The 27324-nt window shown below is 38.8% G+C and overlaps 1 protein-coding gene across 3 annotated transcripts; it reads left to right on the forward strand.

The window, feature by feature from the left end:
• Positions 1-214: 214 nt before the first annotated feature.
• On the forward strand, positions 215-25823 carry LOC133455344 (calcium/calmodulin-dependent protein kinase kinase 2). 3 transcript variants are annotated; one of them, XM_061734315.1, is made up of 18 exons: positions 215-522; positions 11877-12166; positions 13328-13669; positions 14914-14961; positions 15896-15949; positions 17033-17084; positions 17231-17364; positions 17834-17870; positions 18049-18070; positions 18178-18266; positions 19071-19270; positions 19501-19554; positions 19640-19713; positions 19883-19970; positions 21432-21563; positions 22232-22335; positions 22520-22573; positions 23312-25823. In XM_061734315.1, the coding sequence occupies exons 2-18, from the start codon at positions 11942-11944 to the stop codon at positions 23382-23384; spliced, it is 1782 nt and encodes a 593-aa protein (XP_061590299.1). In that variant the 5' UTR covers positions 215-522; positions 11877-11941; the 3' UTR covers positions 23385-25823. The 3 variants fall into 3 exon arrangements, with proteins under 3 accessions (XP_061590299.1, XP_061590301.1, XP_061590300.1); XM_061734317.1 differs by lacking the exon at positions 22520-22573 and having other exon boundaries at positions 22232-22346; XM_061734316.1 differs by lacking the exon at positions 22520-22573.
• Positions 25824-27324: the final 1501 nt, after the last annotated feature.

A 27324-nucleotide genomic window follows, 5' to 3' on the forward strand; every position in this document is an offset into this window, starting at 1 on the left:
TGTGTTCCGGAAATTACGAAAGAGAAATGTAAAAAAAAAAAATTGAAAAAGTAATTTTGAAGTCAGTGTGTCAAACAGACACTTTTATATGACGGTTGAATTAACAATTGTAAATGTTCCATATTTGAACCATAATGGCTATAAGCAGAAGTACAGTATTCTGGCGTGCAGTTCCCTGTTACACCGCAAGGGGGAGTCACGGCCGTGAAGCGGTGCTAGCAGAAATCAAGCATGAGATGTTTTTGAATTGAAATCGTGAGATCAACCAAAAGGAGAACAACATTCGAGCAACGTTTCTTTCGCCGGGGGCAACACATTTCCCCATTATTTCTAAACATGGTGGTGACATGAAGCGGCTGCCGTAAACACCCCCTTTGGGCTGAGACTGAAGACGACCAGCCCGGCTGGTCTCAACATCGATTCCAGTCGTCCGGGTCCTCGGCTAGCAGCTAACGGACTGGCTCCAGCTCCGCTGGAAAACAACCCTCATCTCTGGCTGGTAGGCGTGATTAACACGCAAAGGTAAGTTTAATAAAACATAGTCAAACATGTATGTTTAGATATCCTGCTCGCTTCCGATATGGGCTGCAGACCTTGGTCCACGTCGCCTGCACATCTGTATCTGACAGATGAAACATCTGCTAGCGCTAGCCGAGCTGCTTCACTCACACTCGACATGGCAACACTTGGCTGCGGCTTCGGTGTCAAACACTACATGAACCCGTCTAACTGCTCGAGCCAATGCATCAACTTAAAGTATGTGAAAGTTGTCAGTTAATATACCTGCAAAAACCAATCCTCGTCAGGTGAGACGCGCATTTAAAGGCATGTGGTTTTAAAGGGTCGTTTTTAGTTGCAGAAGCGACGAGACTCTCCAGTGGCTGCACTGATGCAATGTTTGATACTGTTTCATACCTATTCTTAAAAAAACAAACTCCCTCAAGATCCTTATTTAAATAATTCAGTTCACAACTGTTAAAGAACACAGCCTATCAAAGGACTACATTTCATCGCGGTTATATTAGAGCCAAGTCTAATTTATTATAAATGTATTCATGTCGGTTCAGATCAAATGGCCTCAAAAGGAAACCAGAAGATGCATTAAGTCTACACTTTCATTTTTTTATTTTTATTTTTCATACAAAGGTACACACATTCATTCAGAAAAGAGAAGGAAAATAAGTAACAATATTTTGTTTTCCTTATTGAATGTGTGTGTGTGTGGGAGAGAGATCTATACAAAAATACACATTCATTCAAAAAAAAATTCCACTTTCATGCCTCTTGTGTATATCAGTGGCAGATAGTGGAAAGAAAATACATCCCATAGACCAGGGGTCACCAATCCTGGTCCTCGAGGGCCGGTGTCCTGCATGTTTTCTCTGCTTTAACACACCTGATTCTAATTAATCATCGTCATCAGCTTTTCATTGAGGTCTGCACAATTCTCTTAACGATACAGCCACTTTTATCACGGTGCAATGAAGCAGCGAAACATGTAAAACATGCAGGACACCGGCCCTCCAGGACCAGGATTGGTGACCCCTGCCATAATCGGCAGACTAGGCGTGCTCACTCAAAAAGACCAAAAGTGTTGTCACCGGGTGCCAGTCCAAAAAACATGTCAAAAAATCAAAATCCGACAGCACTCACTGTAAGTACAAAACTTTTAATATATGGGTATAAATGGGAGACCCCCACTTAATCATTCATCGCTGAGGACGGCTGTAAACTGAAACACGTCCGATTCTCTGCTGCTGTGCAGTGATTTAACCATATATTAAAAGTTTTGTACTTACAGTGAGTGCTGTTGGATTTTGATTTTTTGACCCCTGCCATAGACAGAAGGGCAGCTCCAACATAACCTGATGACAACCCCTCTGCCTACAAATGCATTAGCAAAAGTAAAGCACAAAGTTATTTACATCAGTTGCAGCTAAAATGACAGGGCATAAAGGGAACAGTGGTGCTATAGTACACCATGAAGCCTATGGCAGCATAACAAAAGTAATGGTGCAAGTTTAACCAACCCCAAGCTTTAATAAAAAGGAAAGTTTTAAGCCAAACTTGAAGGAGGTGTCTGCATGCCCAGCCCGTGTTATGGACTGGTTCGGCAAATACAGGCATCTGGTATCTGAAGGCTCTGCCAACCATTCTGCTTTGAAACTCTCACGTAAGTCTGAGACAGCCCAGTAATGAAGGATTTCAAGTACAGTCTTGAAGTAACATTCATGGATTAGTATTTCAGCATAACTCAGAGACGGGATGTTCCTAAAATGGCAATATGACATAGGTGACAGAAGGCTGAAATGTTTATTTGTGAGTTAAAGGACATATAGGACATATACAGATTTAGAAAATGGTTGTAGCAGTGTCAAGTGGCTCACTCACCCCCTCTCCGGGAATACTGTATATGCGTTATTCTCTAAAACGTCATTAAAATGTTCATTTTGGAAACGGCTCGCCTTTGGGAGGTAGACATGTCATGGCTCACATTGAAAAGTGTTATATGTGGATTAGATAAACCCAGCGCTGCTGTAAGCTCATTTCACTGTGTTTTGTTTATGTTTCCAAAGGCTAGTCTTAAGAACTGTTTCTTTTGTAGATTAACTTTGTATCTTTTGACTGACTGAATTGATAAATAAATTAAGGAATAAATAAAGGCATGGCAATTAGAAATCAGATTTCTTAGATTGGATGTGAAACATTGAAGAAACTACTGACATTATTAAGTCATTCCTCTCGTAAATTAATTTTGTGCTGCTCAGAATTTCCTGTTAATAAAACAAATTGTACAAAGCAAGAAACTTTAAGCTTCCCTCTACTGACACACAGTGAATGCAGCATGACTTTGAATTGAAGTTTGGTGGAAATGAAGGCGCTGAGTCTGGATGATTGTACTCTGAGGTGAGGTGGTGACCTACCAACCCTCTACAAATCTGTTATTCCACGTTATTTCTAACGTGTAGTGACTTAATACAGCCCAATATAAGCCTACATGCACAACGGCTCAACATAGTTTTGTGTGTGTGTATATTCAAGAACTTTATTGTACACGGTGATAGGGCTGGGCGATATGTACCAAAAGTCATATCTCGATATTTTCTAACTGAATGGCGATACTCGATATATATCGATATTTTTTCTGTGCCATAATTGGGGTTTCCATCAAAGCATTATAGCATAGCATCTCTGTTAGCTTCATTTTTTTCTGAGGCAAACCCTTAAAAAAACAGTAATACAAAGCCTCGTGCCAAATGTCACACAGGTACCTTTGTTAACAGAGGTCTGTACAATATCAAAATGTACAAAGCAAATGAAATAAAAATAAACTGCCTGCATATATAGAATAAAAATGCTTCTTGAATAAAATAAAACAAATATCCCTTTCCTGCATAACAATTAAATTAAAATACACTGCAATTAATACAATGTAGACAGTAACAGGCAGACTTTTCCACTGAGGTTGACAGTTGTGCAAATAACAAAACATTTGTGCAAATCTCAAATAAAACATTCAAGTCAATTTGTCACAAAATAAGCTATATCAAAATCATAAAAAAAAAAAAAAAAAAATTAAATCGATATAAACGATATTGTCTCGTACCATAACGCGTTTGAAAATATATCGATATATATTAAAATCTCGATATATCGCCCAGCCCTACACGGTGACAATAACGGTGACAATATATGTCACAGCCGTACAATGAAGCAAGCAAAGAAATTCTTACTTTGCTTGCTCCTTTTCACATAAACAAAAACAATACTTGGATAAAAAATAATATGCAAGTTAAAAAGAACATAATAAAGCTAAAAGGTCAAAAATATTAGTGTAAAAACGAAGTGTCATTATCGCACTTGGAGGACAATAATTCAGAAGTCCAATTACTTGAACATAGTGGTCCAGTTCACACTCCTGCAGCAGCTTCCTGAGGGATCAGTGTGACCAGGGTGTTTCTAGGGTGTGTATTGTCTGTGATTTTGTTCTGGACACTCCTGACGACCCTGCTGGTGTGAATGTTTAGTAGAGAGGGGAAGGTTGCTTAAGAGATGTGTTGTGGAGGTTTTATTACACGCTGGAGTGCCTTTCTCTCCCGCAGTGTGGTTTCCATGCCTCACTGTGATGGAGCTGATGACAACACCTTCCTGAGCATCTTTGTCGAAATTGCTCAGTAATCTGGTTGACGTGCCAAATTTCCCCAGCTTGTTCAGAAACCACAGTGTTTTGTAAGCACTCCTGAGGAATTGGAGTGTGTTATGACACCAGGTGAAATCCTCACTAAGGTTTTTCACAATCTCAACCTTTTTAAAACCGTATATGGAAATATTGCATTGTTAAGGAGTCAAAAATATATTATAAAGCCAAGATCTTTGTGTTGTTAAAGTTAGTGTTTTATTGCAAATGCACTCCTTATATTGGAATCCAGTCACACTCATTGATGTTAAAAAACTGGCAGTTCCAGATAAAGCTATAGGCTGATTGATTGATTTATGTATCTGTTTTATTTTGTTTAGTTTTATATTCAATCTTCCTTTAGTCATAATTTAAATTCCTTGTGAATGGAAAGTTGTCATTCTTCTTTCTGTGTTAATAAATACAGCAATAAATTATTATTTATTATTAAAGTATTCTGTGCAGCCCTTTTCATTGGTCTATGTAAGGCCTTTGAAACATAGAATTATGAGATAACAAAAAGCAAAAATGTATCCTTTTAGGTCTGTCTGAACATACTGTGTGATGCTTTGAAAAATCATAATGCAAATTTCGGTGCATATACAGGTAGACGGTCTTAACTCAAGCTACTGTCATGTAGAAAGGGTTGTTGATCAGCGATTATTCCCGGGATCACTCATGTTCTTTTTATAAATGAACAGTGCAAATATATAAAATACAAAATCCCATACCACTTTTATACCACATTGACACATACTTTAGCTCTTCATCTATAGCCTAACTAGTCTCTCTGTCACCTGTAACAGGTGTTTTATGTTTAGCGTAATATGTGTAATCTAATGTTACATACATACATCGTAGATGCTGTGCTTACATGTGAAGGATACGATTCACCAGGAGCACTGACGTTCATCATAAACATTAAAACCCTTATTTACCATTGCACACTGAATGCTTAGGTTGGATGGTCTGGTTTGTTCTCCTGTAGACCCAAACATTGGTGCCTCCAGGGAATTGGGAAAACATAATTTTATTATGCTGCTTCCTCTGCTTGAAATAAGTTGCAAAAATCGCATTACGGAGCCAATCTCACTAAATTAATTCAAGCAGACTATAAACGTAGATGGACGTGAATGATTGTACATGTCATGAGTAACTATTCAGTCCCTGTTGGCGTATTGTGACTACTACTAGATTTTGCCATTTTAAATCATGTTTTATAATTCCTTTTAATAACATTTCCACTCATATAATATTTTATATATAGTATCATGAATCAAGATGAAGGGATGTTGTGAAACATACTCTGATGATTGCTTAAGAAAATAGGTCTTGGTTGTATTTTTACTTTTTTTTGTTAATTTGGAATTTAATTACTGGTGAGTCATTAGATATCTGTGTACTCTTAGTACCTTCTGCTGTGATTTTGTGATAATAAGTTGAAGTTAAGTTGATCATGGATATCCATTTTTTCTCCACAAGAGCTTATCCCTTGCACAGATCCACCGCTTGCTGTTAGTTTGCTCTGTTGATCTTTTAATGAAGCTGGGGATCCATCCCTACTCCAGATGGCCCTGTGATGTTGGGGCATGTCTGTAGGACTGTGTCTGTGTTGGTATTAATGCTGTACATATCCAGGACCCCTGCAGCCTCTGATAAGTCCTCCCTTTTTTGCCCAGATTGCGAAGGTCAGGTCATGTGACTCTTGAAATAAGAGTTGCAGAACAGCTGAACATCTGTTGGTGTTTTACAGGGCCTAGTTATAAATCTTTACTCATCATGATGCTGCTCTGACATGAGACAGGAACCTATATGTTGTCTCAGTCCACCAGGAAGGTTTTCTTATTTTTAGTTTCAGTTAGTGATGCACCGAAATGAAAATTTGTGGCCGAAACCGAAACCGAAAATAATAATAAACACTTGGCCGAATACCGAACAATACCGAACATGGTTCTTCAGCAGTTTTTCATTTATTTTGCCAATTTTTTCACCATTGCATAAATCAAATACATTTGATTTAGGCATGCTATTCAAAGAAAAAAATCTTTTACAAAATTACAAGGTAGAAAATATTTATTGAACATAAAAAAATGAAATTTTTTTAATTTCCCAGCATTATGTTGTTTTGGTTCCACCTCCTGGTGAATGTTAGGTAAAATTCTTATGGGGTTAGTTTTTGGTTGGCCAACAATTTATGTAGTGCGCAACGTTACGGGACGGAGCGGCCAGTCTATTTCCTTATTTTACAACGCCGTTATTAATTGTTCGGTTTTTTTCCCCGCTTATTCCACCGAACACCGAACAATTTCGGTTACCGAACAATCGGTGCATCAATAGTTTCAGTTCATTGAATAATTAGACTCAATACACATTTTTCTCAAAACCCGTGTTATTAACTTGTATGTATTTCCATTCAATACAGCAGATAAATAATTACATCTATTAATTGATATTTATTTAAACGATAATGAAGATATTTAATTAGTCATATAGAATTATACAGTTAGACAAATTAAAGAGTTCAGAATCTGTAGTCTGTTTCAGCTTGGAAGAAAAAAATCGGAAAAAAATCAGGATGATGCTTGTTGATGCTCTTTCTTGTACCGTAAGTAAATAATATGACGTATTTTGGTGGGCGGGGCATAGCAGGAAGTAAAAAGTAAAAATACTTTCACCAGAACCTGTGTGCAGCATACTGTAAGCAGCCCTCAGTTAAATAATTTTGAACATTTATGTTGAAATTAATGCTTGTAAAACTTGCACTAGTGATCTAATCTGAGTAGTACCCCAGTTTACTTAATGACCGGGACCTTGAGTGTTGTTAAAAGAAGTTAACCCTGACGGACAGACTAGCTGACCTACACACTATGACTCAGTGGAAGGATGATTCAGTCATTATCCTTATTACTGATCCAATTTCTGTTTAGGTGGGGATGATAACTACCGCATGCTATGTTATACATATAACAGTAAATGCATTTTCTTTTTAACTTACCTGATATGAAGTGTGCACTGCAGACAAGAGCATTTTTTATAATTGCTTCTCTTCAGTCTTTTCGCTGCATCAGTTTTAACCAAAGTTGTTTTCTTTTTGGTTGATGGAGAGTTGCGGCTGGTGTGCAATAGAATTTCAGTTTGGAGCCATTAGTGATATTTCTATCATTCTGTCATCCAACAACACAACAAGACAACGCAGTCTACTGAACAGTGGTGAATATTTGTATTTTCATTCAGGCCTCCTCTGTTTTGCCTCCAGCTACCTGAAAGGGTCTATACCAGGATCTTTATGGTAGACAAACAGAGTCTGTCTCTTATTATGTCTCATACTACACTTACAAACTGAATTACTGGAGTGTTTTTGCAGCATTTTAGCCCTTCCACACTAACTAGTTTAGTTTTCTTCTAATGGTGTTCTGAGTTTAACATTTGACATGCTCAGTGAGACCTGTAGTGTGTAGTTTTGAGTGTTTTTTTCTTCTTCTATTTCTATAAACATTTCCCAGTCTGACTTTTTCATTTTTCAAATTTGCTGGTGTGTCCACTCCTTGGAAGATTGGCAGCTGTCTTGAATGCTTTTTACTTGTTTAGACATTGTTTTATAACCCCCTCCAGATTGATGTGTAGAAATAGTACTTCTCTTAAACCAATGCTTATGTCCTTTTCTCTTGGCATTGTGTCAATACACACTTCAACGCTCCACTACAGCAAAGTGTCAGAATGGCTGCTTTTATGGAGGTCTGATAATCAGGTCAAGAAAGGGCTGATGTTTAGCAGCAGTATCCAAGTGGCTCAAGCAGGCTCTACTGTTTAGATATAAACATGAAAAATGTTAAAAGTGTTGATTCAACGTGTTGAAACTTGATTTCAAGAGCTTAATTTTCAAATCAGTGCTGCTAATTAGATATAACCACTGGATTCTAATACTTTCTTCTTTCAAGAATAGTAGTTGAACTAGAAGATCATGAGGATATCATGTCACCATGCGAAATTAATACTGAAGACAATATTGAAGAAAATACTGACTAATGAGGAAAATGGAGGAAAAGCTCAAGTATATAGCATATTGTTACAGTATGTTGTTAACCCATGTGTTGTAGATGTTTTGTAGAGTAATAAGAATTCTGAAAAGGTGAAGGGAGGATGGAGTCAGTGACACCAACTATTTACTAAGTTACAAATGTTGTATGATAAAGATATCAATGATAAATGCATGTGACTTGAAAAATTGAGCAGTTAAAAGGAAGGTGAACTGAAGACAGGAGTGATAAATTATTTTATTTTTATTTATTTATTTTTTATTTTTTTAATTATTTATTTTAATTATTTATTTATTTTTTAGCCATATTTTACCGCAACATAATACTAGCATTTATCATGTGAAGAAAGAAGCAAGGAATGAAAACATGCGGGAGTTTGGGAAAAAAAAAAACCACAGTGATAATATTTTTTAATCAAATCACTTTTAAATTGATCAAATCACATGATAATTGATCACTCCTATTTTCAGTGTACCTCCATTTGCTCCATCCAGTTCACATGCATTTTTATTGCTATTTTGTTATTTGATTTCTGTTGCTTTCTCTTATCACCCTTAACAGCTATTTTTCTTTTTGTTGGTTTGTGTCACTGTCTACAGAATTCAGAGGCTCTTCCCACATACAGTCCTCACCCTACACGTAGAGCTACCCCTGTCTTGTTTGCATTATGTGTGTGAGTTAATATAACCCAGTTCCCACACTGCCACAATCTTGTCACATCCACAATAGAGGTCCTATTATATTTTGTATAACCTTGTCTGCTTTTATCTTTCCTCAACTCCTCCAATAATGAGCAGATAAGATGCTGAGTGGATGTAGAGATGGAATTAATGCTCTTGAAATAATGCACAAATCTTTTAATTAGCTATTATGCAGATACCATCCTGTTGTATAACTACTATCAAATGTACACTGATTTTGATGGATGAGCTGCTGTGTATCTGCTCACCAGAGCTGAAATTAGTAGTAGTGGATGTGTTTGCATGAATCAACACCTAACAGAATGTTTGGTAAAAGTGGAGGCTCTGTGGATGATCAATATGGTAAGATCTGTCTGCTTATGTTTTGGAGAAGTGAACCGTGTCTCTTATTATATTACCCCCCATCTTTCTTGATACCTTGAAACTGATTTGTGCAGCTCCATGTCTGTAGGTAATTAAACATTTGATGTATTATTGACAGTACTGGAGTTGAGGGGGGATGAGGGCGGATGGCATCCCCCCTGAAATAAAAACGGTCAAAATCATCCCCCTGTAAAACTGCCATCCCCCCTTTCCATCCCTTATGTCATTTCATCAATGAATGTGGTTTTACTGCTATTTCAACATTTAGAGTCATCACCAGAAAAATAACACCAGAAAAATAACTTATTTGACAATTTTCACCTGTTTCAAGTTAATTTTCACTTGAAATAAGTAGGAAAATCTGCCAGTGGGATTTATTTTCTTATTACAAGCAAAAAAATCTTGTTCCACTGGCAGATTTTTCTACTTATTTCAAGTGAAAATCTACTTGAAACAGGTGAAAATTGTTGTTTTTTCCAGTGATGAGTCTTGTTTTAAGTGTAATGAGATTTGTTTTTACTAAAATTAGACATTTTAACTAGAAATAAGACAAATATTCTTGTTAAGATTTTGAGTTTTTGCAGTGATCCATTTTACTTATCCTGTGAAGGACAAAGTCATATTGATAAGTTCAGAAAAGTGTTTTTTATTGTTGTGTTTTGATGTATTTGATGTAAGCCCAGTGGATATTTAAAGCTTACAGAAGGCTGCATTTAACTGCTGCTATGTCATTCCTGCAGTATTTCTGCAGGTGTTTTGGTCACTGCTATTATTGTAATATATTATAATATTTGTAATCAGTACAAATGATCTGTCCCCGTATGATCAAATCCACCATCCCCCCTGATTTTTTTTTACAACTCGAGTACTGACTAAGGCTAACACAAGAACTCTGCTAGAAACTGTGGTACTGTAGGCAGATGCCTTATTGGGCTCTTTTAAAGCTGCTGACAAGCCTCACACTTCAGAGTGCCACGTTTAGACTCCTTGGCTTAGTCAGATTAGATACGGTTGTAAATAAGCAACAGCAGACCTACATTCCGTCACACTATGTCATTCCTTTGCTTTGGTCAGTGCTATTATTTTTTAATATATTATAATTATTTGTAATCAGCGCAAATTATATGTCCCCATATGATAAAATCCACCATCCCCCCTGATTTTCTTTTACAACTCGAGTACTGATTATTGATGATGTGGTACTGGTGTTTTACATAGTACTGACATAGGATTTAGTGCAGCTATAAAGGATTCTTGGCTTCATGACTTTATCTTGATAAAAATAATTATTTGCTACTGTATGTGTTTTTTTTATTTTGTTTGATCTTCCTTCGCAAAAAGTCATGCACAAAGTGCATGACTTTAATGTAGTATATAGATAGTATATAGATTTGTAGATTTCTAAGATTTGTACAAGGTGCACACCATTTATAGTTCAAAACCTCAGCCAGGTTTGATATCAGTTCAAGAAAAGACATGCAGAGGACGGAGTTCAGTAGGAGAAATTATGAAGGTAGTGGACACCTTAAAGGAGTAGGTGTTTCTGAGAATTGTCTATTGACGTGGCATGCAAAAGCCTTTCAATCATTTGAGGACTTGTTTTTCAGTACATCTGAAAATATGCCAATTTTACTGTTTTTTTTCTCATGTTCTTTTACATGGTCCCTAGAGTCATGGCTATCATTTCAGTAAAACAGATGTTTTATACTATGATGATAGAGCAGAAAGGTAGAACAGGACTACACTTTTAAGGCTACCCAATTGAAATCTGACCAAAACGCATGTGTCTTAAAACAACTTTGGTTGTGTTTGGGTTTTGCTTAACTGCATGAGATGTGGGGAAGTGTTTCAGGAAGCAGTGCCAAAAGGGACTAATTATCATAGCTGCAATGGATTTTGAATTAGTCTCTCCCATTTTATTTAGTGTTGTGCTGGGTTCAGGAGGATCTTGCTGGCTGACAACATCCACTTGAAGACTCATGCTTATAAAGAGGAACAGATTAAAATAGCTTCTGGCTAAGATTTTGTCTGCTTTTGTGTGGCTGAGAAAGGGAAAATAAAACCCCTCAGTTGCTGGAGATTTGCTATAGCAATATTTAGACAGGTACAAAAGTAATTCTTCATATCCTCATTTTCATATATTCGTTCATCATATCTGAGGAAGTGTGTATCAGTGTATTTCTCTCACATGCTCTGGAGGTTTTCGGTCTGTTTTTTGAGAGTGGGGACACGAGGTAGAGACAGTTTTTAAGGCTGCACTTTAAAAATTCAGCTAATCATTATAATTGCCACCTCTGCTCTATTCAGTTGTTTCTGACGTAGACGTCTGTGGTACCCACACATCCAGACTATGACAAAGAATCAGGGCTTTCACATAAAACATCTGACAAATCAGCCCCTCCTACAGGACCCACAGGACGGTCTGTCTTTATTTACTGAATGCTCTCAGACTTCTATCAAGCAGGGGGGAGTAACCTCATTTTAATACTTCAGTTGAAACAGTACCAGTCAGAAGATAATAAATGTAAGTGAAAAAGTACCACTTTTTCTCCTCATGTACTTTATTTTCTTATTATACATTTTTCTGTTTTATCTTAGGAGCAGTTCCCCCTGAGGTTTCTATCTGATGGATCAGTGGTTGTCAGTCTTTGTGAAGAAGCACCATGTTTCCTTGCCACGTTACCCCTTGGCCCTCTGCTGAGCCCCCTCCGTCCTGTGGCAGTCATGCGGCCCCGGTGCAGCCCTCTCAACCCCTGCCTGATCTACTGTGCAGCTGTCCTGCTCCACCTTTAAACACCCACTTAGAAACACCCTCCCCAGACCCCATGGAGTCCCTGATTGTGGTCACAGAGTATGAAGCCAGTAAACCACCTGGAGAAGTGGAGGAGGTAAGATGAATCATACTTAAATAATGTTACACAGTGCAAACTAGGGATGGGCGGTATGGACTAAAAAATGTATCACGATAATTTCTGGCATTTATCCCGATAACGATAAAAATGACGATAAAAAAAATACCAATTCAACCAATTTAACTATAAATCTATCACCACATTCAGTCTTTGGAGCCAAATCACTGCTCTAAAAGATACTAAATACTACTAAACGTCATCAATGGGAATTTATCTTTCTTTCTTTCTTTCTTTCTTTCTTTCTTTCTTTCTTTCTTTCTTTCTTTCTTTCTTTCTTTCTTTCTTTCTTTCTTTCTTTCTTTCTTTCTTTCTTTCTTTCTTTCTTTCTTTCTTTCTTTCTTCCTTTCTTTCTTTCTTTCTGGCTCATTTCCTTCCTTCGTTCCTTCGTTCCTTCGTTCCTTCGTTCCTTCGTTCCTTCCTTCCTTCCTTCCTTCCTTTCTTCCTTCCTTCCTTCCTTCCTTCCTTCCTTCCTTTCTTTCTGGCTCATTCCCTTCCTTCCTTCCTTCCTTCCTTCCTTCCTTCCTTCCTTCCTTCCTTCCTTCCTTCCTTCCTTCCTTCCTTCCTTCCTTCCTTCCTTCCTTCCTTCCTTCCTTCCTTCCTTCCTTCCTTCCTTCCTTCCTTCCTTCCTTCCTTCCTTCCTTCCTTCCTTCCTTCCTTCCTTCCTTCCTTCCTTCCCGTACGTTGTGCGTGGATTTAACACAGAACCATAAATCAGTTTTACACAAAAACGTCATCAATGGGAATTTATCATTTTTACCGTGAGATGACAAATTCTTATCGTGAGGAATTTTTTTTGACGGTTTATCGTGAACGGTAAAATATCACCCATTCCTAGTGCAAACATCAGTGTGTGTTAGATTGAGGAATCTAGGGATGTCAAAGTTACACATTAGGATAATGATTATAATCAAAAGATACATTGTATTATACAGGTAATAACATTATTTTACATGTCTTGAATTCTGAATTAGAATGGAAAAAGCTTGACTGAATAATAGTTTTGTATGAAATTGAGATGTCAGTTTAAAAGTAAACACTAGCTGCAAATCTCATAAAAGCTGACGGAGAATACTTTATACTGATATTAAATTCCTATACGGATGGCAATTGTTAACCTTTTTCAATGCATCACCTCAGGTAGAGGAAATGGACAGCTCTGAGACGCCGGTGCCAGCTTCCTCCAAGGCAGCCCCTTTCCGGACTCCATCCTGTGACCTGCTGTCCCACACAGTTAGTCGGCCAGAGGCTCTGCTGCCCACAGGCCAAGAGCAAAGAGGCCGATTAAGCCTGTCAGACCGCAAACTCTCTCTGCAGGAGCGCTCACAAACGGCAACGTCTCCCTGCAGCTCCCCAGGACTCAATGGGCGATACATATACCCGTCATTACCGTACTCCCCCATCACATCACCCCACTCCTCTCCACGGCTGCCCCGTCGGCCCACTGTGGAGTCCCACATCGTTTCCATCACAGATCTCCAGGTATGGTAAATCATTGAGGCTGAAATGATTCCACTTACTAGATTTTATAAAACAATGTTATTATTTATCTATCAGCCTGTATTCATCAAACAACTGCTTTGCTCATTCCAAATAGAGGAAATTACTTAATGTTAAGTCACCAGCAGCACAGTAGTAATTATGATTAGATAATCTTGGAACATTCTTACTCATTCTATCACCTTATCTCCTTGTGTGTTTTGCAGTTAAAGCATCACACATGGATGGGCAAACTAACTCAGGCACAAGAGTCAGACTCTTTGTTTTTCTTTTAGAAAAATAAACATGTTAGTTGTATCATAATACCAGTCTGGACTCAAAGTAAGCAGAACTACTTGTGCATTTGTCTTAAAAGCAGCGGCTGGTAACGGCCACACTTTGAGGGTGCAAAGGTAAGGTTCTGTAGTCTCAGTGGACGCACATAATAGTTGTGATTCATCTTAGATGTAGAAGTAGTTAGTTTGTTTCTAAGGGCAACAATCTGAAGAGGTTGTTTGGTATTCAGATGGGTTTTTGTTTTCACAAATGGCTTATTAGGTAGGAAACTTCTTTTTGAAGATGATTGAATAATGCTTTTAGTGTCTTGGAGTAAATAATCAAAAATCTGTTTATATTTATTATTTTAAATGAGGCTATGGAAAATCACAGATGCTTTATCATGTATTTAATGTCTACACTGTCTTTACTGTATAATGAGACTAGGAACCGGATCCTTCAGCTGTTCTGGATCACAAACCTGCTCTTTTACACATCTGTTTACTGGTGTCTGTTGTGCAATTCCTCACGCAATTATTTCACTTAACATACTCATTATAACCCAGCTATAATCCAGCTATTCAGATTCATGTTAGATCCTTTTTTCTTTGTAATGTTGGATGTTTAAATATTTGTGGTATTTAGCTTTTAGTGATTGATGTTTGATTCTCTTAAAAAAAGCCAAAAAAAGCGCAAAAAAAACACCAGCCTACTTTCCTATGAATAATATAAATAAAGCTGGGACACACATTATCATAGAGAAGAACATATTTCTTTTTTTGTCAACATCAGACACTTTGGAATATTTATGAGCAGACACATTAAGTGGTGAAAATGCAAATGTGAAAAATAATTGTGAGAATACATCAGTGCACTGAATTTTGCAATAATGTCCATGCGCTCGCTGATGAAAATCTTCCTTATAAGAAAACATCTCCTCCTTATTTTTTGCTTTCCTCTCTTTCCTCAAGGACTGCGTTCAACTCAACCAGTACAAACTGAAAGATGAGATTGGAAAGGTACCATCAGAGACAACTCACTGATTGCTTCCTTTCACTGACTCCTCCATTTCCTTCACCTCTCCGCCTACTGCATGTCTGTCAAGCTACGTGCATCATCAAGGACATGCAGTAACAGCCTCTGATATCCTCTCTCCCGGCTGTCCTCATTTCCCAGACTCTATGTAAACCACCAGGCCATGGGAGAGTTGGAAGATGGAGAGGCTGGTATAAATAGCGCTCTCCAAGGGTTGTGCTAGGCTTAGTGTATGTCTATGGGTGTGTGTGTGTGTGTGTGTGTGAGGATGTGGGTGTTTTGTTCATGTATGCATGTTGCAGACTGTTTGTTTTTGTAAGGCAGAATATGAGTATCTGTGAATTTCTGTATGTACAGATTTTAACGCGTTGGGTTTTGAGTCCAGTGGGGACAGTTAAAGCCTTTTAAGATTGTCAGAGAGGTTTCTGTTATCAGATGATCTCATGGACTGGAGGATGAGCTCCCTGCTGCCTCTCTGAGCTACAATCTGCTCCCCCAGCAGGAACTGATCCTGCACTCTCTCCCCCTCTCTCTCCGTTTGTTTTATGTGCATGGATTTGTCTGCCCAGGCTACTAATTGGGCCCACTTTCTTTTTTTTTTCTTCATATATTGAATTTCGTCCATGTGGGCAGAGAAGCTTGATGGCACAAACCAGATCCAGTTTTCTTAATTAGGCTAAAATCAAAAGTGAAGAGAGATGGGAGATGTATTGGATTTCTCAATCCTGCTTTGAAGCAGCTGGTGGTCTTTTCAGTGTACTGTCGGCCCACTCACTCCCCGTATGTGTAAATGTCTGTGTTGCTCTTGAATATATGTCTATGTATTTGAGATGTTTGCTTTGTACATGGCGTGATTTTACTTGTTTTTCTCCGTTTTTTTTTTTTTTTTGTCTCTGGCTTCTTATCTCTTTTACCTAGGGCTCCTATGGTGTTGTCAAGCTGGCTTACAACGAGGATGACAACACATACTATGTAAGTTTTTCATGCACACACAGGTGTGTTCAAAGGTGGAAACACTGATGAATGTTGTCTTGGTTTGTCTCACTTCCCTCTCAAGCATTGTTTCTCATCACACACCCCACATACACAATCTAGCTTCACAATAATTCCTCCTTTCTGCGTAAACTGTTAGAAAACATATCTCCGGATAATTGATATTGCATAGCACCCTGAAACACATCAGCTGAAACATTTTGTGCATGATTATTGCAGCAAGTCTAATCAAGCTGCATGATAGTGATTCACAGTGACATGATCATTATTTTAATATTTCTCCCAAGTGAAAACCCACTTGCCACATTCAGTGATTATATAATTTTCATAATAACTGAGCACATTGATCTGCAGTATTAAAGTCTATTCCCCTCCTAACAATGTAGCTGTTTGTTTAACTCTAACTCAATAACCGGCAGCTCTAGGAACTGTTGAAGGAAGGATCAAGGATTTCTCTGACTCACTACCAGCTAGCAGCTTCTAGTGCACGAACACAGACGGTTCTGGCATTTACAAGCCAATGTTGATTTTTAAGTGGTATATTTGTAGGCACATAAACCTTTCTTATCAGTTCTGTTTCCATTTCGTCAGCTATATTGTGTTTTTTAAGAAAATGGATATTATATTCAGCAGCCAAAAACCATACAATAACAAAGCTTCACAGACCAGACAGTCTGTAAGAAACCTTGTTTGTAAGGATTTTGTTAAATATGTGTCCTATCTAGTGTACTTTTATATTTCAATCCAACTGCTAGTGCATTGTACTGCAGGTCTGGTTCTTATAAATCACTTATGCTGATCACACTGGCCAGAGCTTGTCACAAACATAGAAAGGATGTTGAAGCCAAGAAAAACATTTTTTAATGCCGGTACAGTCATCTGTAGGTGTGAGAGTGGGCACACTGTAAAATAAGTACTGCATTAATGTTCTGTATCTTACTAGTTTCATGTTTGTCTTTCTGTTCCTCTTTTCTTTGGATCTCCTGCCTATGTGACTCTCCCACTCCCTCTCCCTTTCCCCTTCCCCTCCACCAACCCAACTCCATTTCATTTTTTACGTAGGCGATGAAAGTGCTGTCCAAGAAGAGGCTGATGAGGCAAGCAGGTTTCCCACGTAAGTCAGTGGCGGAAGGTTATCACAGCAGAGAGAAAGATGTCTCATGTTCCTGTGGTACATGCAAAGTGTGCACCATAATGCCAAAAACCCACACTGTCTTCCTTTTCTGCCCTTCTCTGTTATGTTACATTCTTCTCCGTCAGGGAGGCCGCCTCCTCGTGGAGCCAGAGCTCTCCCTGAAGGCCCTGCTCAGCCAAAGGGGCCACTGGAGCGAGTATATCAAGAGATTGCCATTCTCAAAAAACTGGACCATCCTAATGTTGTCAAATTAGTTGAGGTGAGTGATGTTAGAGCACACTCAGTATGGTGCTATTTTAATTAGGTTTAGAATCACATGTGTGTAGCCATGTTGTAAAAAGTCATTATGTACAGCAGGGTGCAAATACTAAAGCTGTTGGCGTTAAGTCTGTTGATTGCGTCTCTTCACAGTGTGGCAAAAGGGTGGATTAATAAGGATTAGAACTTGATTCTTTAAAGATTGATCCAAAATACACTTAACTCATCCTAAAAGAGAGAGCGTAAGAAGCAGCAAAACAGAGTTTGAGAGCTAAAAGACTTTTTGAGGAACGTAGTTGTTGTCTCATCAACATTGCTTTGCACTTTCTCTAATATTTTAACAGAATATCAAACAGTTTACAGTGAAGATGTATCTAGTTTTGCCACATACAAAAGATTATCAATTGTGTGTTTGACTGTGTGTTTTCTGTGTTGGCACCTATTTCCATCTGTTTGTGATCAACTGCCAGGTTTTGGATGACCCCAGCGAGGACCATCTGTACATGGGTACGTTGTTGTGGCCCAGCAGTCCACCCTCAGTACTACACATGTCTGACACAGTAAAAAATGCTTGCAATAAAGCCATTTAAAATGTATATTTCATTTATTTTGTAGCTTGTTTTTGTCTCAATAGATTAAAAGGTTCACTCACTAATCTTTACTCTTTCTTTTTATTTCCATACAGTGTTTGAGCTGGTAAAGCAAGGGTAAGCTAAATGTATTTTATGGAAATGACTGTAGCACCAGAATGAGCTGGATCTCATTAATTATGATTGCCATTTGATCGTGTTTATGTACCCTTATGTGTGTTCAGGGCTGTGATGGAGGTGCCAACAGATAAACCATTCAGAGAGGACCAAGCACGTTTTTACTTCCAGGATCTGCTCAGGGGAATCGAGTATTGTGAGTCTACTAGACCTTTCATTATACCTTTCCACTCAGCCTGTTATTTTAATGTGTGGGTTGAGAGTGGGTTGATTGAAATGCTGATTTACCGCTGTTAGAAATAGATAATGAGCTCCTGGAACAAAAACTATTATGTTTCAAAACAAGCTTATTTTCCCTGCAACCTTGAACAGGATAAGGCAATACATTATAGTAACTATAGCATGCCGTTTAAGCAATAAAAGTTCATCATGAACAGTTATGACTGTCTGAGTTCGAATTAGGTCATTGCATAACAAAAAGAAGCTCTTAGTGTTGGATTTTTCAAGCTCTGCACTTGCCCTATAATTCTTCCTGCCATTTTCACAAGTTCTTCATCTAAGCTGTACTTGACTCTCTCCTCCCACAGGGCTAATTTCCTACAATCTCAGTGGTTCTTGATGCATTTTCATGAGAAGAGGTTTTGCACAAGTATTGTTTAGAAGAAAGTACTGAGTCTAAGACACAACGGACTCATTCAGATACACATTCAGAGAAACAATATGCTTAAGTCACAGTGAAGTTTGTTAGGGTGTTAAGAATGACACATTTTAAGCAGAAACTGTTCCTGTTGATATGAGTATTCAACAAAATTATCGATTGCTGTCCTCTTAACGACACCACGCCAACAGTTGATTTATAAACAATTTAAAGTTAGTTTGAAATGTCTTCTTGCAGCACTCACGTGGATATATAAATATACCGTACAGAGAAAAATACAATATTCCTGTTTTTCCATGAACAAATTCCACCAAAAGGAACTTCTAAATATTTATTTTCCAGTGCATTACCAGAGGATCATCCACAGAGACATTAAACCTTCTAACCTGTTGATGGGAGAAGATGGACACATCAAAATAGCAGACTTTGGAGTTAGTAACCAGTTTGAAGGGACTGACGCTCTCCTGACCAGCACAGTGGGAACGCCTGCTTTCCTGGCTCCTGAAGCGCTCTCGGAGACCATAAAGAATTTCTCTGGGAAGGTGAAGTAACATTAAGCTGGCTAGTGCCATCTGGGGATGGTTTTCAGTAATGCAGAACCTTTTTCCTTTTGTCTGTCTTGTTTTGTTTTTGATTAAAATTCCTTTGAATTCCTGAAACACTTTCTTGAGTCCATCTATGTATTTCATAAACACAGCATCAGAGTTAACTGTTAAAGAATACAGGAACAAATTATCTTGTTTATTCTTCTTTTTTTTAAATTAATTTAAAGGCTTTGGATGTTTGGGCCATGGGAGTGACGCTGTATTGCTTCGTCTTTGGGATGGTGAGTGTGTGCAGGGACAAAAATAGATGAGTATAACTGTTTGTTGTTTTGAAGTTTCTCCTAAATGTCAGACTTGTGTTTACAGTGTCCGTTTATGGACGAGCGTATAATCAGTCTTCACCAAAAAATCAAGACGCAACCGGTAGTGATACCAGAACAGTAGGTTTTCACTCTCCTGTCATTTTACTTCCATCTTTGTGTTTTGTTTTTTTAGCTAAGAAAAACTGATCCCGTCCTGTAAATGTTATGTAATGTTGTGTTATGTGCTGAAATGTCCTGTAAACTGCTGTGTAATCTAGTTTGTTTTTTGTTGGATTCTTTTCAACAGTGCCGACATATCAGATGATCTCAAGGACTTGTTGTTGAAAATGCTGGACAAAAATCCAGAGACCAGGATATCAGTGCCACAGATACGGGTAAACGTGTTAATTTGTTCAGAAACTTGAGAATTAGAATTACAAGGGGTTTCCTCTTACTTGGAAATACTCAAACAGCCTATTATTTCACTAAGTGACTTAATGTCATTGCATAACTACTTTTAAGAGCCAGTAATCGTGCGTTTTGCAGCACCTAATTTATGATGATAGTACTGGGCATTACGGTTTAATAGAGTGAAGGTTTACTTTTCCTCCTCTGTCCCTCTAACGTGGCTCAGTATTGAAGGAAGTCACAGTCAGCCCGCCTGTCCAGTTATGTTTTTATTCTCTCCTTTGTGTGAAGTAACTGTGTTAGGATTGGAGATATATCGCATCCCTCAAAAAAAAAACAACACATTGTTTGAATAAGAGCAGTCAAGAAGCATAAATATCACAGAGCTTTGCCTCAAAATGTCCATCAGTGTCAGATTTGTGAAAATCACTCTAGATTTTAAGGCCTACTCAGTGCAAGTTGTCATGAAGTTAGATAGATAGATATACTGCCAGTGAAAAAAAAATCCCTGGATATTCAATTCTTGGAGAGAGCATCTGAAAATATGACTGAAAATAGAGAATGTAGTGCAAATATAGTCTGACCTATGAAAATAGTGCATTTGATTGCGGAAAACAAAGCATGAAAATTGATTCAGTATAAATTGCTCTTAGGAACATAAGTCACATCTGCACGGTTGTGAAGATGGATGTGGAGTGTGTTTTCTTCCCACAGATGACATCAGAGAGTTTTAAAACCAGATCAAGTTTGACACCTCCTACTTTGTTTTCTTTTCTTCCCTTCACAGCAAGTGCTGTTGTCAAAATAGAGGGTGTGAATAGGCTGCACAAATGTTTAAGCAGGGCAAATGTCAAAAAATGTCAATGTTATCTATGTAAATGCCAGGAGGCCAGTTTTCTAAGCAGAACATTCCCTTCTAACACGATTGGCAGATAAAGGAGGTGTTATCCACTTTACCTGTCAGTGGTTAATTGGTCAAGAACGTAAAACAAACACCTTTTATAGATTTCCAGTTACCATTTAAGCCAAGAGACTGCTTGATTATGATCCTGACACTATTGACATCTGCGTAAAGTGTAAAGATGACGTTTGAAATCTGTTGTATTGTACGTGGGAACTCCCAAAAATATCAGCTGTTCTGAAAAGATGAGATGAACCTGGTCTGGCATATCATGACTAGAAAGATCCCTCTTGAGGCAAAGCTGTGTACCACATATAAATCCTGCTTGTTTCTTAACTGTTTGCAACACGCAGCTTTTTGTTATCGTGTGTGACTGAAAGATTCAACAAAATAAGGGCAACTTCAAGCTGAAATGAGTGAACTCATTTAACTCTGAAATTAATCTTTTTTTGTCCTCCTTTTATGTGTCTCGGTCTAAAGCTATATAAATATCTCACACTGATTTAGTAGAGGAGAAGACTGCATCAGTCCTCTGTCTTGTGTCCAGGTGCACCCATGGGTGACGCGGCACGGTGCTGAGCCTCTTCCCCCTGAGGATGACAACTGTTGTATGCTCATTGAAGTCACAGAGGAGGAAGTGGAGAACTCTGTTAAACACATTCCAAGTCTGGCAACAGTGGTGAGCTTTTCATTTGACTTTGCTCTTAAATAAACATTAACAAGCATTACAAACTGCACCTTGGAGGAAGTCATTTCCTTTCCTGCATTAATTTCAACAATGCCTGTAGTATTTTGGAGATGCACTCAAGGTTTTGTTTTATTTTTTCCTTCTCACTATTCTTGTGACGTTCAAACTTTCATGCCCTTTTCAAGTTGGGAAGAAGCAGCCCACGCAGTGAGCTGCAGTAGTCGAGTAAACGCCGACATCAAAACACACGCCCACAGCTAACAGAAATGTGTAACATTAACAGACTTTGACTTAATGCATCTAAAGTACTTACAATAATTAAGCAAACGTTGCGAGAAATATGACAGTTTGGGGTTTTGAATTTATCTTCATGGCACATTGGTATTTCAGTTAAAAGGGCAGAAATTGCCACTTGTGCATACATATTCTGTCAAAAAGTACAAATGGTGAATTCATCAAACGTTTCGATTCTGCAGATGTGCCATCATGTTGCCATTTGTTATAAAAGCGCAGAAAAACTGCTGTGGTGATGGTTGGTGAATTAAGTATACATTAAGTATTTGGTATGATGAATATTACAAAACTGAAGCAGAGTTTATTCTACTGTAAGGATCTAAAAAATAAATAACATATATTATAATGTTCACTTCTTTTTGCAGATCCTCGTGAGAACTATGTTGAGGAAGCGCTCTTTTGGAAATCCCTTTGATTTGGGTCGGAAAGAAGACCGCAGTAGTTTGTGCGCCGCAGGGCAAACACTCACGTAAGGATTCTGTACGCAAACACACAAACACACACGCACACACACACAAACACTGAAGGACCAGCAATAATATTTCGAGTCTGCATGCAATGCAATGCCATATTTACATCTTTTCTTGGAGCTGCTAGGCTGAAAGGCTATTAGTAGACTGTTATTATTTCTCTCCTCCTCTGCTGCCCTGCAGGAAAAGCAAAGCAGGCAATGTGAGATACTACTACATTCATTGTAGCCAAAAAAGGTAAATGAGTAAGGAGCCTGGTTTAAGTGGTAGAGAGAAAACTGTTTAACCCTTGGCATGATATGAGTGACTGTTTATTCCCCTGGATGGTTTTGATGTTTGTAAACTAGCAGGGATGTTTGGATAAGCAATTTCAGGGAATGCCATGCTTTGCTCTTTTGACCATATTAGGCTGCCTGGAGGACAATTTGCCCTGGATTTTATGCGTGAGATTGCTGTTGGTGTGGCATGTGTAGTGTAGTGCAGAAAAGAAAGCCATTTGATAACATACCAAACGTTTGAGACCATAAAAAAATATATAAAAAACACAACATAGTTCTTGGTTTATTGTTCCATGTTATAATTGCTGTAATACAAATGTAAGATTGCTGCTTAATCCAACATACTTTGGTTTGAAATGACACCATGCAGCATCATGTATTACCCTGCATGCTAGAGATTATTGATGCTGAATGAGTTAAATTACCACATGATGTAGCAACTTTTTTTGTCCGCACATCATAAGCCAAGAGCATCCACATATTGATAAATTGTTACTCTTTTTGCATGAGCCTTTATTTAGATATACCGGTATATATTTTTTTCTCCCTGCACCATGCAATGTAGAAATAAGCTTCTTAATGCATTCTGGTTTGTATTGTGTAACTGTTAAATGTTTACTTTGATTTCCTAAGCAGGGCTTAACAGCTGTTTTTTTTTTTACTTTAACTAATGCTGTGTTTCTGGTGTTTTACTCAGGAAACAGGAAAGTGGAGATGGGCTGAGAAGCATGGGCCTGCCCTACGTGGGAGAGGATGAGGCTCTTTCCTGATGAAGATGCTTTAATTATGCATGCTGGTATATTCCTACGTGCAACCAAATCACACGACACCCCTTTACTCTCAAACTGGTAGCTGCACGCGGGAGGTTTACTTAAGGAGGTCGAAAAATGTGGCGAAAGTTAATCTGAGGCACTTTGTCAACCATTTCTTAACTTTTATTCTCTTTATTCCTCTGAAACACATTAGCTTGGAGTTGTGGGACTTGTGACTCTAACTTGTTGACCTTTTAGGAGTTGATCTCCACAAACCTTGACATTTCACCCCATTTTGCCAACTCGACTGTCCCCCTTTTTCCTATCCTGCATGCATTTATAGTCCCAGCATGCTTCGTCTCAGGCTTCAACTGTACAGTTTTGGGTTTTATGATTGTTTAACCTGTCGTGTTTCTGCTTTCTGTACTTGAGGATACCTTCAGGTGAAACGTAAAGTAGGTGGTAATGGTCGTTTTCACCATTGGCACTCTCTTAAGTGGAGGATATTCTGGTTCAATCTGCTCTCAGAGCAGTTTTGTAAGATACTTCAGAGTGATTTATCTGTACAGTTTAGCTAAAATGAAAAGGGAAGAAAAAAAACATGTTTACTTAATTGAATGCATGTGTTCATTTTGTCCGTGCAATCACTGTATAAGCTATTTATAAAGTTTCACATACTTATAGACATCACAGTTTAACACTTTTTTTATACAAGTTTTCCAGCTATCACATCCAATAGAAAGCTTTAAAATAATTGATAGAGTGTTTTGTGAACTATTACTGCAGATAAATGAAATAGAACAAAAGGGATTTTCTTCTCTAGTAAAATTAATGCATTTAGTGAATATTTTTTAAGTGAACAGTTATGATTTTTAGGTGTTTGGTATCACTTTTGAAATCCACTGAGCTGAAACAAATTGAATGATAAATTATGATTTATCTAACGCACATTAGACATATTGGGGCAAAATTACTCCTTGTGGAAGCTATAAATCCGTCCTTTTAGATAAACAATATCATGTTGTACTGAGGGCCAGAGTTTCACATTTTTCAGCTGTATTGTGCATTTCTCTTACTTTTAAAGTAAACATTTATTCAGAGGCTGAAAAATAATTTACCACTTTAGAAAATCAAAGTAAAATTGTGAACATTTGTATTTGATTTGTTTATTTTCTCCTTTAAGGGTTACTTGCATTGATTTGAAATTGCACAATTCAGGACACTCAAAAGAAAAAGGGAAAAACAATTGTGTAATTGTAATGTTAGTAAAAAGCAAAAACAAAACAAGAAGTTGATATTGAGTCTTTGGAGCTGCTTTTGACGTGTGCTTAAGAGGGAAGTAAATGCAGACAAATGCAGACAAATCTATGCATGATATATCCGTTGACGTATTGACCGGAATAATCCGTTCATTTTTTATTAGTTGATATGTTTTATTTCAAATCTGATGGCAACTAATTAGAAATGTTTCCTCACTTGTGTTCCTTTTATTTACCCTTCATTTGCTTTTTTTTAAACCAGGTGTATGGATAAAATAACTGAATGTGTCTCTAGTAAGCATAGATTATTGGTACAATATTGATTAGAACTCCAATGCTTCCACACGTTTTTTAGTTCAGCATCTCGGTGTTGAATGTATGAGAAAGGGACTGGATGTTTTTTGTACTCACCTCTGTACTTGCATGTCGCTCTGAACTGTACTTGCTGTTTTTAAGACTTGTACTATGCACATGACGTGTCTTTATGGTGCACACCCTGTCAGATTGTTACGGTGAACGCACTCAGCGGCTATACGTAGAGTGCTTTATGTGCTTAAATTATGACAACTGATTTTATTTGATTGTTTTTCTCATCACTGGTCTACACTTCAGAACACATCACAGATAACATTCTGCTTTTACATTTCCAAAACTGGACACTGGAGAAGTTAAACAGCAGGGACGATTCAGTTATAGCAAGGATTTGTTTTGTACTGTGAAATGTTTCCACACATTTAATGAATGATAGAGATCAGCTTCTGGTGTACTGAAAACTACTGTTGTTGGCAAAGAAACAGATGCATTTTGATTTGGTGTGAATCTATAAAACTCAGTGAAATATGAACTTGAGGATAATTTGATTGTGAGCATAAACTGACAGTGGAAGCTATTCAAAATGTGTAATTGACATTTTATACTTGCAATATTTAAAGTTGTTTCAATACACCTGCCTGTTATTGTGAGAGGGGCCAGGATGAGTCAGGACCTGAACAGGGTCACACGTTTTTGCATTCTGTAGTGAAGTTAATTATATTGAGCTTTAGGGGCTCTTTCTATGTAAATGCATGCAAGCATACTGAACACATCCCACTGTACTGTCACTGCATGAGAGGCCCGTCACAACCAAATGGGACTTTGACATTTGTTATTCTACACATGATGTACCTTGTTCTTCATTTAAATAAAATACTATTGCCTTTCTGTAATGTTTTGTGGGTATCTTATGATTTTCCCACACTGTGTTTACAGTTGCAGAAGTTGGCCACTAGTGCGTGTTGTTTGCCGTGATATTTCTGATGCTGAAAGGAAGGTATGCAGAATCACTGCTTTCATGTTTACAGCAACAGCTCTCTATTTACATCTACCATGTTCTTCCAGCTACTTAGTTTTGTTTTGCACTCAAATGATTACATGATCAAGTTTTCAACATTGGGTGACCAAACCTGTTTCATGAGAGAATTTTTGTATTTATTTTTGTTGCCATGGTAATTGCTATGGCTGCCCAGTAGATTTTTGTCTACTAAGGATTTAAGTCACTTTAAAGAGCAATACTACCTCTGACCGCATGGGGGCATATACCGGTAGTAACCTCATCTCATCTTCTCCCGCTTTATCCGTTACCGGGTCGCGGGGGCAGCAGCCTCAGCAGGGATGCCCAGACTTCCCTCACCCCAGACACCTCCTCCAGCTCTTCCGGGGGGAGTCCGAGGCGTTCCCAGGCCAGCCGAGAGACATAGTCTCTCCAGCGTGTCCTGGGTCTTCCCCGGGGTCTCCTCCCGGTGGGACATGCCTGGAACACCTCCCTAGGGAGGCGTCCAGGAGGATCCGGTACAGATGCCCAAGCCACCTCAGCTGACTCCTCTCAATGTGGAGGAGTAGCGGCTCGACTCCGAGCTCCTCCCGGGTGACCGAACTCCTCACCCTATCTCTAAGGGAGCGTCCAGCCACCCTGCGGAGGAAACTCATCTCGGCCGCTTGTATCCGCGATCTTGTCCTTTCGGTCACTACCCAAAGTTCATGACCATAGGTGAGGGTAGGGGCGTAGATTGACCGGTAAATCGAGAGCTTCGCCTTTCGACTCAGCTCCCTCTTCACCACGACGGTCCAGTACATCGACCGCATTACTGCGGACGCTGCACCGATCCGCCTGTCAATCTCACGCTCCATTGTTCCCTCACTCGTGAACAAGATCCCGAGATACTTGAACTCCTCCACCTGAGGCAGGACTTCTCCACCCACCCGGAGAAGGCATGCCACCCTTTTCCGGTCGAGAACCATGGCCTCGGTCTTGGAGGTGCTGATTCTCATCCCTGCCGCGTCGCACTCGGCCGCAAACCGCCCCAGCACATGCTGGAGGTCCCGGTCTGATGAAGCCAACAGGACAACATCATCTGCAAAAAGCAGAGATGAAATCCTGAGGTTCCCAAACCGGATCCCCTCCGGCCCCTGGCTGCGCCTAGAAATCCTGTCCATAAAAATTATGAACAGGACCGGTGACAAAGGGCAGCCCTGCCGGAGTCCAACATGCACCGGGAACAAGTCTGACTTACTGCCGGCAATGCGAACCAGACTCCTGCTTCGATCATACAGAGACCGGACAGCCCTTAGTAGAGGGCCCCGGACTCCATACTCACTCAGCACCCCCCACAGAATGGCACGAGGGACACGGTCAAATGCCTTCTCCAGATCCACAAAACACA

This window comes from Cololabis saira, chromosome 11 (assembly GCF_033807715.1).
Source record: "Cololabis saira isolate AMF1-May2022 chromosome 11, fColSai1.1, whole genome shotgun sequence".
In the NCBI taxonomy this organism is placed as follows: domain Eukaryota; kingdom Metazoa; phylum Chordata; class Actinopteri; order Beloniformes; family Belonidae; genus Cololabis; species Cololabis saira.

What these genes read in the sequence shown, in the direction of transcription:
- LOC133455344 (XM_061734315.1), top strand. Translation starts at nt 11,942, where the DNA reads ATGTTTCCTTGCCACGTTACCCCTTGGCCCTCTGCTGAGCCCCCTCCG. An exon ending in CACCTGGAGAAGTGGAGGAG is followed by an intron (nt 12,167 to 13,327) that starts GTAAGATGAATC and finishes GCATCACCTCAG; the next exon opens with GTAGAGGAAATGGACAGCTC. An exon ending in GCCGCAGGGCAAACACTCAC is followed by an intron (nt 22,336 to 22,519) that starts GTAAGGATTCTG and finishes GCTGCCCTGCAG; the next exon opens with GAAAAGCAAAGCAGGCAATG.